At 48.4% G+C, this 15,969-nt stretch overlaps 1 protein-coding gene across 1 annotated transcript in view; it reads right to left on the bottom strand.

Moving 5' to 3' along the window:
* Positions 1–1,904: 1,904 nt before the first annotated feature.
* Positions 1,905–15,969, bottom strand: part of LOC119386194 (uncharacterized) — a 102,418-nt gene continuing 88,353 nt past the window's right edge. Inside the window, exons 8-11 of the mRNA XM_037653531.2 lie at positions 10,084–10,243; positions 2,805–2,933; positions 2,562–2,612; positions 1,905–2,347 (exon numbers count right to left, since the gene is read on the bottom strand). Coding sequence (XP_037509459.1) covers positions 2,250–2,347; positions 2,562–2,612; positions 2,805–2,933; positions 10,084–10,243 — 438 coding nt within the window. The 3' untranslated portion in view covers positions 1,905–2,249. The remainder of the gene's footprint in view (positions 2,348–2,561; positions 2,613–2,804; positions 2,934–10,083; positions 10,244–15,969) is intronic.

Below are 15,969 nucleotides of genomic sequence, written 5' to 3'. Positions count from 1 at the left end.
AATAATCGAGGCGCCCTTCAAGCAACATCATCGCAGCGGTGAATGGTCGATGCACAGCGCGTTATACCGCTGCGCCACAAAATTTTGGCGGTGAGTGAGTGTAATAGGCGGCATTTATTAAATAGGAAATTTATATGCCGACTAAGCAAGAGCAAACTGTGTCCGTTTGCCCGTGGCCCATGACCCTATGCTCATAGCGCCAGTGCTTTGCCGACTAGACCTTACAAGCGCGCTCTACGCACAGAGTATACATGAACCCCATAAATTCCTGATACTGGTGATAGAAAAAAAAAGGAAAAAGAAAGGTGTAAAGAGAACATTCTCCACGAAGGCATTATTTTTTTTAATCTCGTGATTCTGGATAATCAATGTGATTCGTTTTGGAAGACATTGAGGCTCGCATTCGCAGATGTTGTACTCTGCTGGCTTCGCAGTTAGAATGAACAGTTGAGGTTTAGTGTCGGGTCTTTTGCTTCCTTCTATTTCTTTCTTAAGTCATGATTTTCTTGTCTGCAGTAACATGGATCCCTTAGATGAAGGGGCGTAGCCAGAAAGTTTTTCCGGGCTGCCGGAGGGAGGAGGTGTTCACTCCCCTTTGTACTTTTTCGGATTAGTGTTAGTATGTGGCGCAGTATAGCATATACACATACATAATGTCAATTCCTTTGGGGTGGTTTGCAACCCCGAAACCACCCACCTGGCTACATGAGTTTCCCTGATCGTGGGATGGGCCTTTGTTGCGCCTGTTCCATACGCTGTCCAACCCGTCTAGAAACAAGAAGCCTCCGTGCCCGTGCCGCCCGAAAACAAAGCTCCAGGGAAGGCCGCAACCGTATAGGTTCCTACGGTAAAGCTCTGCACGTACGCGTTACGCAAAGTAGGCTCTGCTTAAATAATTTCGTTGACACTGTGCACGTAACATTAACAATAAAACGTGTAGCTGGGCGAGTAGGTTCACACTTCAAGAAAAACTGGTATGCGCCAAATGATAAACAGGTACACTGTAAGACAAACACGGACATGAGCTATCGGTTAGGAATAACTGGAATGCGCATTTGCCAGCGCAGTGTCAAGCTTACATGAGCGCGCCGATTTTCTGAAACATCAAATATTGGGCAAGAGCAGTAGTATACCAAAGCCCGGGAGTTGATGGAGGCTTTTTATAGATCTTTGAGAGGCAATGCTTGCGTAAGCGACAGGTCCATTACTTTATTTGACGGTGAGTTGAAATTTTTGCGAGCAATGTTATGATTTGTGAGTTTGTGACAATGTGACCACCTTTGCTTGCTCATGTCTGCTTATGCGTATATATAGAAGAGTGACGAAGAATAAATGTCAGTTTAAAATTTGCGCTCCTCCGCGTTTGTCTTACTGTGTCCCTGGTTTATCCTTTAGCGCATGCCCGTGTGTACACATATATGTGAATGTTGAATATGCTGTTTTGACTGTTATGTTATGTCTTGACTGTTACGCTAAGTTGTATATTGTATGTACTACGGGTTAATTGTGATTAGAAATTCGGACCCTATGTACTTTATGTTTATGGACCTATAGATGTACTCCAAGAGCTAAGGAGTAGCCGGCGCCTTATTTGTGCGCCAACATCTCCTTACATCATGTCAATAAAAAAAAAGGGCACGCCAGTTTCCCTTGAAGTAACTTTAACAGTTCTTTTCATTGTATCTGGATGCATAGGAGTGCGCAGTGTTCTCCACTATGGTGAGGCAAGTACCACCATAGCGCCTCCCTGCCTCTTCGATTGGTCGAGTCCGAAAGAAAACAAGATGAAGAAAAAAAAAGAAAATGAAAATGAATCGATGACTTGCTGCTCACAACGGCCTACGTCTGGTCACTGGCTTTCCGGTGTAATGGTGGCAAGTAAACAGTCCTTGGAATGCAACATGCGCACGTGGAAAATAAGTAGTTTATTCGTCAGTATAACAAGTTCCGCACACTCCAAGGGAAGGCGCTTTTCATGGTATGTTGGTCCTGCACTCGCGTACCCTATTTTTGTAACTGTTTAAAATTGCCATGACCTTTGTCGACCGAATAGCTATCCTTTGTGTTGAGTTGCATCCTTTATTAGGCTGTGCTACCCTATAGATTAACGACTGGTTTCTTAAGCTGCGTTGAAATGCCTTTTTACGTTTTGTAGAATGCTCACTGCGATGCTGTTCTTCTTAAGTACGCTAAATTTCACGCTGGTTGCTTTGTTTCGTGTTTAGTCTGCCTAAGCTCGTCTGAGCATCTTAAACACTTATTGTTAAATTATTTGAATTTATCAGATACTTAAGTCCGGCTGACATCGCTATTGCCCCCAGTATTGTCTTGTGCGGTCGGCAGCGGTCTGTAAGAGAAAAAAAGAAAAAAAAAGAAAAGAAAGGGAATCAATGAAAGATCACTGGATGCACCAAATGTAGCCAACACGCACACGCACACGTGCCTTTACCTCCCCCCCCCCTTCCCACATTCACACAGTGCGGCGTTTTTTGCATGTACTTCTCTGTTGAATCGGGAGACCGGACAGGGGGTAATTCAAGTAAAATACACCCTGAACTCACCTTCCAGTCGTATTTCCGCTCGCTTGGTCCTAGCCGGTTTCCTCTTGAAAGCTGTGAAGGATTGGGCAAGTAACTGTCACCAAAAAAACTTTCTGGCAAAGAAGGCTAGCGTGATGGAAAATCCACGGCAGTTGGGATATTATAGCGTCTCGTAAACGTGTCCTTCTTTCTCCGTTACTTACAGCTAATCCTACTGAAGAAATCGGCGCACTATGAGTTTTCGGGCCAGATAAATATCCTTACTTGTGAGCGGGTCGTCGACAATTTCCAAGGAGTCCGTAAAGCAACCGTCCGCTCTCTGCCAGCTGCGAATGGCGCGAATCCACTCCGGCTTGTAGAACTCCGGAAAGCCGGCCAACCCACAGAAGCCGACTATAAGAGAAAGAGAGAGAGAAAATAAACAACAACGACGGCGCAAATGAGTGAAGTGAGGAATACAGACTCCACGGCATTTCCTCCTCAAAGACGGATGCACACAAGCCTGCACCAAAGGGCGCGCACTCCAGACTGACGTCACGAGTCGGACCCCGCCTTCGGAGAACATTGCTGAGTGCATGAACGAGACTATTTCTTCAGTCGCGGAAGCGATCGGCTGCAGCGCTTCGGTCGTCTCTGGCGGGCCCTCTACAGACTTCTTAAACTGTATCCGATTATAGTTGTTTTCTTTCAACTTGCGAAACGCTAAAAAGAAACACACCAAGGGCTAAAAGGGATGAAAAATTCGTGAACAAGGGCTGTCACTTGAGTCAGCGTTTCGACAAGTGGACTTGCCTTCTTCAAGGCTGCAAGAGCTAAGCACAAATACCCGACGCAAAGGAGCACAATAGGCTATGGAATAAATAGTGTAATAATGAATTGCGTTCCTCGTTTGTGTCTTGTGTGTTATTTTGCGTCGAACATTTGTACCCAGCTTTCTATAGAGGCCCGAAATATGGGCGAATCGATTGCGAGGCTCGTATGTTAGTTTCTTTACAAACGCTCTCCAAATGCCGCTTCCTAAAATGGGGATAAAGTGCACTTACCCAACCCGTGTTTCAGTGCCTTTTACATTTAAATGTACTCTAAGTTGTCATACTTGTGTTGCCCGGTCCTCGGTTACTTGGAGTAGAGAAAGATACCTATTCATTATAAACGAAAGTCTACGAAGCGAGTCTTTTAGCCCGCTATTCAGCATTAGGATTGAATGGCAAAAGAAGTGAGTTTCGGATGAAAGCGTGCCGGAATAGCTGTTTGTCCCCGATATGCCCACTTCTGCTACAAGGAAACAGAAATCTATAATACTGAGAGTGCTGATTAATGTATATATAATATGTATATATATTACGGGGGAGGGGTGGGGTAACAGGTCAAGCGCGCGTCTGGTTGATCTCTGTTTTTTTCTTTTTTCGACAGGACGCAATTTCGGTGTCATTATTTTATGTTAGTCGATGCTTCATTTCGGATATATTTAAATTATTAGCGTTGCGAGAGGATAGTCGCACGTTGCATGTGTCTGTCCGTGCTAGTGCCGAAGATTGCACCGAGCTGGGCCAACTGGGCAGTCGATCTTCCGCTATCATATGAAGCCCAGTGCCACGAGGAAAAAGCTTCACGTCCAAAAAGTTACATTATTCGCTCTATGCGCAAGTGCCTCAAGTTTACTGGCCTTCATGCTGGACATTTAGGAGCGCCCCTGCTTCCGCTGTGCATTGTACGTGGCTAATCATTTCCTTCACATGGCCTCCGAGATTGCGCGCCGGCAGGAGAAAAACCTGCCGGCGCGCAATCTCGGAGGCCGTGTGAAGAGAAGCTTGTAATGAGAGATTTCGGTGGTGGCGTTGTCGTACGCGAAATAGCCGGCGCCGGCCGGGTAGAGAGATGCGGCCTTCGAAGGTGCACCGGTCACATAGGTATTTGTATGAGCCGTTTTCCAATAAATGATGCTCTCTCGATCGACTGCGATCAACCGTTTCTGATATGGCAATCTGATATTAAGGTAGGTTGTCATTTTACGTTCTCACGTTTCATTCTTAGTAATAATATCTGAGGTGTTAGGTCACAAAACCGCGATATGATTACGAGGGACGCCGTAGTGGAGGGCTCCGGAAATTTCGACCGCCTGGCGCTCTTTAACGTGCACTGATATCGCACATTATACACGGGCCTCTAGCATTTCGCCTCCATCGAAATGCGACCGCCGGGGCTGGGTTCGAAACTGCGACCTTCGGGTCAACAGCCGAGCACCGTAACCGCTACACCACCGCTACGGACACATCTCATTGTTGCCTGGATATGAACGCCTGACAGCACGATGTGAGTGTGAGTCATTAGGCACTATGCCAAGTACGTAGGCGCGCGCTCACGCCAAGTCAGCAACCAATCTGAACCGTTTCGCTTACGTAGGGGATAGAAACAATGAAACAATGATAGAAACAAAGAAACAAGGAAACTTCACCGACGATTACGATACTGCCTAATGCGAATTCTGAGCGCAGCTTTGTGTTGGGGCAACGCCAACTGTGTTCGAAGTTTTGGTTATCCGCAGTCGTAGCAATGTAACAATCGTTACATATTGCCACAGAAACTGCCAGCGGTCGAGTGCTACGCACACCACTCTGTGCATTGCAGGCGTCGCGAACCAAGCGAAACGCCGACAGCCCCGTTACGACAAGCGAAGCCAGCCGCAGTGCACATGCCAACCCTGCATGCGCGCAGGCTCCGAATGAGGGGCCAACGTGCGTGACGGTGGAAGAAAGCGACGTTAGAGGCCAGTGGCTCGTGATATTGACACACTCCACATTCGCTCTCTTTCGTCCTCGCACACTCTATCGGTTACGCCGACGCCAATGGCGACGCCTCTCAACGCAGGAACGGGCGCCTAAAAGCTGCGCTCTAAAACGCCAGACCTGCGCGGAACGCGCAGCACAGTCCCAGTGAAAGGTGGAAGAGCGGCCTTTCTAGAGCGCGTTCTAAACTCTCTTGAGGCAACTAATACAATTACGCATGCAAAGTATTCACTGCGCCATAAAACATTTTTTTGAGTATGAAAGCACCAACTACGACATTATTCGTCTTTCTGCGGATAAGCGAGGTACCCGCTACACATCTGCAAGGTGTTATGTACACTATGTTGAGGCCGCATGTGGCTGATGAGGATGAAGAATTATGACTGAGCACTTCGCAGTGGGTGGGAAGCTTTAAACCACACACTAGTTGCGTATTTAGCATTGTGTGATGCCTGGTTGTTATTTTACTCTTTTGCCACGCAATATTATATAGGTTAACGCGATTCCTTGGCCGACATGACGCCTGTATAGGGTCTTTTTGCAAGTGAGTTTCAAGCACCAGCGTGGCTCTACGGTAGAATACTCGACTGCCACGCGGAGAGCCCGAGGTCAAATCCCATTCGATCCTAGATATTTCTTTCTCATTTCATTTTTGCATGTCTATCGGTTACGCCGACGGCGATGCCGCTCAACGCGGGAACGGGTGCCTAAAAGCTGCGCTCTTAAAGTAGTATTTCAGGCACGCAGACGTCAAGCTTCGCTTGCCCCCAGTTTCCCAATACGGGAAGGGCTCCAAAATTTTCTTCGCCCCTCTTTCTTGCTTTCTACTTGTCTACGCCGTGTTTCTGTTGTTATCCCACTGCTGCATCCGTATACCTTGCGGAGCGTCCTGCCGGAGCCACTTCTGGTTAACCTCTGCCTTCCTATGCGCCCTCTCTTTTCCTCTTGACTGAGTGCTTAGAAAAGTGGTTGACGATTCGTGCTACTGCGTACTCTACTATGAGAGAGCGGTAAGCCGTTTAGAAAGAAAAAAAAAAACACTCGATGCAAATAAACAACGAGGCAACGACATTATACTCAACTCGATCTTAACTCTATTTAATTGTGCTTTTAAATGCGAAGCTGTTGAGCGAATCGTTCCTCATGAGTCGATCCAGAAAACTATCATCATCATAAACGGGCATGTGCCACAGAAATTGAGTAAATCATACTACTCAACACTGGTCCACTAAAAAACGAGGAAGGCAAAAGTTAGCCCTACATATGACTGCGAAGAAACGGATATGACCCACATAAATTGGGTATAACCCCCTACTCAACATTGGTCCACTAAAAATGAAGAACGCAACAGTTAGCCCAACAAATAGCTGCGAACAGACGGCGGTGACCCGAAGACACCGAGTACGTTGAGAGAACAGTAGGGAACGGGAAAGGCAACGGCGGCTGCGAGAAGACTCCGAAGCGATGAAAGGCCTACGCCAACGACATTACCGTAGATCTATTGGAGGTGCGAACGCTTGATTTCAGCGTGAGTTTCTGTCTCCGGGGTCTGGACAACCGTGTCGTGTCTGTGACTGTCTGTGGTTTAAGTAGCAAATCTCTGCGCTGAGAATCAACGTAGAAACAACTTAGCATCACCTAGCTAAAGAATAGCTATGACCGAGAAGCAACCAAGAAAAAACCTGAATCACCTAGCTAAGGCCTAGAAATAACGTAGAAGCAGCCAGATTAGTCTTCAGAATCACTCAGTTTCGCGGTTTCAAGCCTTGTGCGGCTTAGTGCAAACTTTGTCAATTTTTTCCCCTCTCTTTTCTTTTAATCCCTCGTCCCCTTTCCTTAACACAGCGTAAGCAACGAGGGGCCGAGTTCGCAATGCTACTCGTATACCTGAGTGCTCTTTGTTATTGGCCGCCACCGGGCTTTGCTTGAGATATTTCCAGCACAGGACAGGATTGGTTGAAATATTCTCTTATGGCATTTTTTTTCAACGTATAAGGCGTTTTTGTGAATACGGGTTCAGGCGTCCGTCTACGTGCATACATGACCTGCCTGCATTTCCTCGTTTTTTTCTCTCTCCATATTCTAGCAAGAATCTAAAAAATAAATTCTAGAGTTTCGTGTGCCAAACCCACGATATGATTATGAGGCGCGTCGGTCTTCTAGTAAGATGACACACGCGTGAGTGTGCTCAGCGGGGCTCCAGCGATAACCCGTACACCTTCGCCTGCTGTTTCGCAGGTGTTCATTTACAGTGCCTGCGAGATTGCGTTCTGCACCCGCCATGTGCTACACCGGGTTTATGGGCGCAGCCCCATTCCAGTTTACTGCCCCTTTCTGCTCCTTTTATGATATGACGTGAAGCCATCGGCCCGGATATTGCACAAACTGTGCGACGTCGGCGTTTCTTCGCCAGGTTACTTGTAGAGTTGCTTCCCCACCTCTGTATGCCTTCGCCGTCGTCACGTGGTACACCACGTGACCACAGTGCTTTAAGATTATCGACAAAGCCACCACCCTCGTCAGCAGGCTCAGAAGCAGGCATGCCCGTGTCATTGCAGATCGCTTGTTGTTTGCACAGGTAGCGAACTATTACTGCCTTTATTTGTTGCATTTCACTCTTTGGCGCTACGCTTGCAGCACCCCAGAGACCAAGCTGATGGGCTTCGATAATGTACAGCAGCTTCCCACGTTATAGTGCACCAATTATTGTCTGTCGCCGTAACAACAGAAAAAAAATGTGCCTGTACACCCATTTTGCCAGTAAACAAGCATCTAGTGACATGTAGTCGGCATTGAGTGAAATTCAATCCCGGCATTCAACAATGTTAGCGGAAATGGAGCTCATAGGTGTCAAGCTAATATAAAATGACAAATCATCTGACTCTCTAAGAAAATACCTGCTCACAAAATAAACCTTGAGGGTAAAATTTGTGTTCTCTAATGGAAGAGAACGTATTCTGGTGTCTGCCACGAAGTGTAACCTAATTTCAGCAATTTCAGCAACCTCAGCAGCTGCAGTATTTGTGTGACGCGTAGGTGCCTTGTACTGTACAATTCCTCAAAAACACCGCCATAACCTTTCATGTTTCGGCGCAATACGCTCGTCATAATTAGCGAAACTAACGCTTTCGACCATCAAATTTAAATAGTTTTTCAACAACGCCGATAACCATTTCCTGCCGTTGCACTCCTCAAACAACAAGTTACCTGAGACGCACCACCAACGCCCTGACTCATACCTGTTTATCGATAATCTATACTAACACAAGAAGCACTCTGTCTAGACGTGATTTGTTGCCTCTTATTATCGATACCATTTTGCGAACACTTGCTTGTATGTTAAACATCGGTTTAGCTACCTTGCCTATTACTCACAACTTCCTTGTGTTGCTAATTGCGGGTCTTCCGTCGCGACCGTAGCTACTATATAAGCTATTCGGTAAGGCGTTAATAACTGCTCGTAAACCCTACAATGTAGTGTCATCGACATCACTGCAACGAGAGAATATGGTTTGCATGCTGTGGCGCAACGAACCCACACATCGGCGTTAAAACACCTGCATTGCGACAAAAAGCTAACTGGTCGCAGCTCTTATACTCAACTTGGAATATTGTAACGAGAAGGCATTGAACGTGTTAATCTGTGGAACAGACAAGCAATGCAGTGTGCATTTGCTGCGAATGTACACGGATCGTTAGAAGGAAGTCCTGAGCCCTTTCGATTTCACGAGACCGTTGCCTGTATACTTAATGCACGCAATGATCACAGCTGGCCTGTTTCCTAGCGCTTCGGCTTAACCGAGAAGTCACGTCAGCTTTTTGCCAGACGAATCTAATTGGGAAGCGTTAATATTAGTGACGTATCGATGCAAAATGGAAAGAGGGAGCTGAAAATGGTAAAACGCTAAAGGAAGGGCAGAAGAGGAGAAAAAACACATTATGGAACATTACATTTTATTTCGTGGGTTTTCGCGCGAAAATTACCGAATGATCATTAAGCATACGACATAGTTTGGAGCTGAACAGCTGCGAAATCACTCTAACCACGTCGGGGCTCTTCAGTCCACATCTAAATAGCGTTTTTGCTAACACACTTTCCTAAAATTGCTATATAGACTTGATTTTAAGCCATAATACTTTGTGTGTATATGTGTATTAAATGCGTGCCGTCAGACCGGTGTTGTGTACGAAGTGAAGCAGCGTCTTGTGGAATCTGTTATCATATATCTAGTGATCATATCTGGTCGCGTCACCGTAGCGAAGGCCGGCTTGCAGTTGTACACGGAGTTGTACACGCGATTGTAACCCTTGACATGTCCATATAAGATGGTATGCATCTGCTTGCGTCACTGAAACACAGCGGTGCTTACACGTAGCACCCAGTGGTAATCGGGACCAGTTCCACGTTAAGGTGACAGCCAGTGTAAGACTAATGGTTCTTTACCATTAGTCTTAAAAACACGAACATTGAAAAAAGAAGCTCTGGGAGGGACAGAAAGCACCGCCGAAGCAGCTGAAGTAGTGTTTTTTGTTTTTTAGTGGAGCATAAGGATTTAATTATGAAATACAGCGCTGTAGCCAATTGCTTGCGTAATTTCTGCAAAACGCCTCAACTACGGCATACCTAGTAATAGGCGCATGGGGACAAAACTTATCTTTATGACAACAATCAGTAATCGATTATGAGCAGATACTGCACATGCATGCTGCGACCAAGTCCAGATAAGTGAAAGAATGAAGTGCGAGAATGAACTTGCCTTGCTCGATAAAAAGGTCTTGAAACAGTTCCGACAAACCTCGCTTGCTTTCGAATATGGCGTCCCTGTAAATGTTACTGCAAGTCTGGTGGCGGAACGTTTTGATGTTCATTTCCCTATGGTCCCTCAGGAGTTCTTGTAGTCGCTGCCTACAAGGGCTCTGTAAAATAGAATTAATATAAAACAGAAAGATTGTCATCGAAGAATTGTACTTTTTTCCAAACACAGTGGACATCTTAAGTAATCCGTAAAAAAGTCAGAGCTGGACGCTGTAAAGTTAAGTTGATTCCTTTTTTATCAGCCATCGAATGTCCCCTGTTCGAATGATAAACAAGTTGATTAACATCTGGGGTCTTATACGCGCCAACACCGCGATATGATTATGAGGGACACTTTATTGGAGGACTCTGAATTAATATGGACCACCTGGCGTTCTGCAACGTGCACCTAAACACAAGCTAACCACATGCTTATATAACTGTACCAGGTGTCAGTATACTATTTTTTTTCAACACAATAGATCTATACCTATGACTCCGTTAAGTTAAGGCACAGCAAGGAGAAAATAGTGAACGAATGGGCACATAATGAACGAGCCTCAGTTTTTTCTCGCGAGTGCCGCTGTCGTTGTGAAATATTTTGAGATATACAGCATCATGGACACCCTCAGTGGAGGATCAGTGTTGCGGAGTTGCCACTCCGGAATTGGAATGACTCCGGAATCATTCCACATTTTCGCGACCCCGGAATGGAATGGGAATGGAATTAAGCGCTGCACGGAATGGAATGGGAATTAAATTACGTCTTTTTCCGAAAATACGGCACGTTTTCTCGTCTACGCGCTGTTTTTCAAACTTCAAGCATGAGTAAGTCAGAGCCTCGAATTTAACAACAAAGCAGTATTTTTAAAATGGCTTGGCTGATTACAAGCACGGTACATTTATAAGCAACGCGCCTACTACAATTCTGTCCTTATATAGACTGTGTTGCTCCGAAGTTTGTCTCTATTTTTCAAGTAACCGCGGCTCTATGCCGCCCCAGCCGCCTGCTGCTTCCCCATCCTTCACTTCATTGATTTGCTTTGCATTAATCTTGCATACCTGCGCACAGGCCGACACAGAAAGTTCTCCTCATCCCAGGTGCGCTTGACAAGTGCTGACGAGGAGTGCGGCCGTATTCGATGCCCAGTTCCAACTAATACCAGCGGATCTAGAGGGTTTTGTTCCGCATTAACCAAATCTTCGTTTTCTCCGTCTTCACGACCGCTACAAACGCGTGGCAAAACTGCTTAGTCTTCTTGAACACTACTTTTGTCAGCATAAAAATACGCTATGTCGTTATTTTAGCATTAACACATTTAAGCATAAACAATATTAAAATATCACCATTCGTTTAAATATACTGACTACGCAAATGCTATAGCTAGCGGGAGAACTGCCCATATGGGAATTAGTGGGGTGCTTGTATTGTACGAGATATGTCACCAAGCTACTATCCCTCGACCTCGGTAACGTGTTTTGCATACTTTTGCGGTTATTAATGCATCTCATGACATCAGCCTTATGCGGCCATCAGCCATCAGCCTTGATCAAGCTATCAAGATGCCTTTCCTACGTTGAGGAATTACAGGAATGCAATTGAACTGCCCGGCCACTCCCGAAGTGGGAATGGGCTAAGTTTTTTTCATTCCGAAGAATTGAAAAGAATGGAATTGGGGCAAGTTCTAATTCCCCGGAATGGAATTGTAATAGTATGGGGACGCCCATTCCGCAACACTGGTGGAGGTCAATAAATGTAAGCACAATGTCATAGTGGAAGAGGAGCAATACACCTCGCGCACTGCTTGAAACGCTTTGAGAAGAGACCGTAGTGCATGAGTAATTGACAAGTTGTTACTATGGAGGGGTGTGGCGATTGCAAGCATTTGCGTATTCGAGTAAAAAATCATTTGGGACTGCGCAGTTGGAGAGCGCATGCAAGCGAAAACTATATATATATATATATATATATATATATATATATATATATATATATATATATATATATATATATATATATATATATATATATATATATATATATATATATATATATATATATTGTAGCGAAGCTTATTGGAACTTTGAAGTGGGTCGTCCTCTCCGGCCCCTTCTAGTGGGTTGCCCTCTTCGGACAGAGCGCAGCTCGCGCAGAGTCGGCCCCGCCTTGACTGTCGCTGTCGTTCATCTTCGCCGAGTGTCCGCCAATAAACATCTTTATAATTTGGTGGAGAGTGCTGTGCCCTTCAAACAACTACGGTCAGCATTCAATGCCCTTGGAGCTTCGATCCCGTGCCGTGCCCTCTACCATGAATCAAGATGCCGCCCAGCAAACGCCTCCCCCTGCACCGACATCCTGTCCCGGTGTCCCCCGCATCCGCGACCCTCCTGTTTTCACCGGCGCGGATGGCACCGACGTCGAGGACTGGCTCGCGATTTACGAGCGTGTCAACGTACCCAATAAATGGGACGAGGCAGGAAAACTGAGCAACTTGGTTTTCTACCTCGCGGGTGTCGCAAGCCTATGGTACAACAACCACGCATCCGATTTCGCTACGTGGTCCGCTTTCAAGACCGCCATCGTCGACGTGTTTGGCCGCCCTGCGGTTCGTAAGCTGCAAGCTGAACAGCGCTTACGGGAACGAGCCCAGCAGTCCGGCGAGTCTTTCACGAGTTACATTGAAGACGTCCTGGACTTGTGCAAGAAAGCCAACTCGACCATGTCTGAAGCTGAGAAGATCCGGAACATCATGAAAGGCATCGACGACGATGCCTTCACCATGCTACTCGCCAAAAACCCTTGCACTGTGGCTGAGGTCATCACACTGTGCCAAAGCTACGAGGAGCTGCGCCGGCAGCGGCTGATGACGCGTCGACCTCCATCGCGCGACGCCGACCTCGCTGGCATGTCGGCTATTTCGGACCACTCCGGCTTGCTCGCCGAAATCAAGTCCTTCGTGCGCGAGGAGATTGCACGCCAGTTCTCTCTACTGGCCTTCGCTCACCCGCAGCCTGTTGAACAGCCGTCGACCCCACTGCTGCCTCCCCTACGCCGGGCTATTGAGCATGAAATCGCGGAGGTCATGCCGGAATACCACCAACCTCCTCGGGCGACTGCGCCGCTCAGTTACGCGCAAGTTGTAGCCAGGCCGCCTCCAGCGATCCCTGTGGTTCCCCCACTTACTTACGCCGGAGCCGTCGCCAGGCCTCAGGCCTTCGAAGAGAGTGTGCCGGCTGCGTACGCCGACGTCATCCATACGCCACGACTGCAGCCCACCATGCAGTCATACCAGCAGCCACCCCGTCCCTCGCGTCCTGCGACATGGATGGGACCTAGCCCGGCAAGCCGATGGCGCACTTCCGACAACCGCCCCATCTGCTTTGCGTGCGGTTGCGCCGGTCACGTCGCCCGATATTGCAATCGCATGCAGCCGCCTCGAGTCGGATCGACCGTCACCAGCCAGTACAGACGTCCATATTACGAGCCGCCGCCGCCTATGTCGCCGACCTCACGCCCGTCTCCATCTACCCGCCGTTCAGCTTCCCCACGACGCCGCTCACTGTCACCGATGCGGCCTCGTCCGGTCGCACGAGACCAGGAAAACTAGTCGTCGCAGTCCAAGAGGCAAGGGCTGCGACGCTATCGAACTGCCAAAGCCCTCAGCAAAGCCCATCGAACGTAGTAGACGTGTTTGTAGATGGCGTGCGCACATTGGCCCTTGTGGACTCTGGAGCTGCCGTATCCGTTATGGACGCTAAATTTAGCCGACTACTACGAAAAGTGACGACGCCGCTTTCCGGGCTCTCCCTCCGTACAGCCAGCGCCCAAAGCATTCACCCGACAGCGGTGTGTACAGCCCGTGTCATCATTCAGGACGCTCTGTACGCCGTCGAATTCATCATAATTTCTTCATGCTCTCACGACGTCATCCTGGGTTGGGATTTTCTCGCTCGCCACGACGCCGTAATTCGTTGCGCACCAGCCGAAATAGAGCTCTCACCATTCTCCAATTTGACGCCGGCGAACAGTCCTATCGGCTGCGACCAAAGTACTCGTCAAAGACGACACCACAGTTCCTGCAAACTCGTCAACGGCTGTGTCCGTCTATTGCACCGGTCTCTCCGACACCGTTGCACTTCTTTCCCCCTCTGACCGCGTTTTCACCAGGAAAGGTTTGCTGGTGCCATTTGCGACCGTGCAAGTCACTCAGGGCGACACCGATATTTTCGTTACGAACCCATCCCCGTACATTGTTAGGTTGGTGCGAGGGGAATGTCTCGGCCGAGCGGAGGCCCTCGAAGACGCACAAGTTATGGACGCACCGGGTGACACGCACTGTGCCAGCTCCCGTACGCTCAGTGCTGTTTCCACATCTGACTCGTCACCCGCTGATGTATTTGCTTCCTCAATTGCTGACAACCTTACGTCGGTCCAGCGTTCCCAGCTTCTCTGCCTGTTGGAAGAATTCGTTCTTCGTTCGATGTCGCGCAAACTTCTCTCGGCCGCACGTCTGCTGTCACGCATCACATCGACACTGGCGCCCAACCACCGCTGCGGCAACGTCCATATCGCGTATCTCAGCAGAGCGTCGTGTAATTAACGAGCAAGTCGAAGACATGCTTCGCCGCGATGTTATTCGACCCTCAAACAGCCCGTGGGCGTCCCCTGTCGTTCTCGTTGCGAAGAAGGACGGCTCTGTGCGGTTCTGCGTGGACTACCGCCGACTCAATAAGATCACCCGTAAGGACGTTTATCCCCTCCCTCGAATAGACGACGCCATTGACAGCCTGCAAGGAGCAGAATTCTTTTCGTCGCTCGATTTGCGCTCAGGGTACTGGCAAGTCCCCATGGCTGATGACGCTCGACCGAAGACAGCGTTTGTCACACCCGACGGCTTGTACGAATTCAACGTCATGCCGTTTGGGCTGTGTAATGCGCCCGCGACCTTTGAGCGCATGATGGATTCCGTTCTGCGCAACTTGAAATGGCACACGTGCCTGTGCTACCTCGACGACGTCGTCGTTTTCGCCCCGGACTTCTCCACGCATCTTCAACGCCTCAGACTTGTTTTGACGCGTTTGAGCGACGCCGGGCTACAACTGAACCTAAAGAAGTGCCGATTTGCAGCACGGCAGCTGACAATACTAGGCTACGTCGTGTCCAAGGACGGAATTCTCCCCGATCCAGCCAAGCTTCGGGCCGTGACAGAGTACCCCAAACCTACGTCCGTCAAAGAACTGCGCAGTTTTGTAGGACTATGCTCCTACTTTCGACGCTTCATACGAAACTTCGCGACTATCATATCGCCGCTGACAAAGCTCCTTGGCAGCAACGGGCCTCTCAATACGTGGTCGTCAGAGTGCGACGCCGCTTTCGCGAAGCTCCGTCGTTTGTTGACGTCTCCTCCGATACTACGCCACTACGACCCTACGGCCCCTACAGAGGTACACACGGACGCCAGCGGTGTTGGCCTCGGCGCTGTCCTTGCACAGCGCAAACCTGGGTTCCCGGAATATGTCGTGGCATATGCAAGTCGCACGCTTACTAAAGCCGAGACCAATTACACCGTCACGGAGAAAGAATGCCTGGCCATCATCTGGGCCCTTACGAAGTTCCGACCTTATTTGTATGGTCGCCCGTTTGATGTCGTCACCGACCATCATGCGCTGTGCTGGTTGTCGTCATTGAAAGATCCCTCAGGCCGTCTCGCCCGTTGGGCACTTCGCCTGCAAGACTACGACATCCGCGTACTGTACCGCAACGGACGCCAGCATGCTGACGCCGACGCCCTGTCGCGCTCTCCCTTGCCTGACGACAATGCCCACGGCTCAGTGTCTCCCCTTGCCG

This window comes from Rhipicephalus sanguineus, chromosome 3 (genome assembly GCF_013339695.2).
Source record: "Rhipicephalus sanguineus isolate Rsan-2018 chromosome 3, BIME_Rsan_1.4, whole genome shotgun sequence".
Taxonomy (NCBI): Eukaryota; Metazoa; Arthropoda; class Arachnida; order Ixodida; family Ixodidae; genus Rhipicephalus; species Rhipicephalus sanguineus.
The sequence above is the reverse complement of the archived record's forward strand: the minus strand, read 5'-3'. Positions and strand labels throughout refer to the sequence as shown.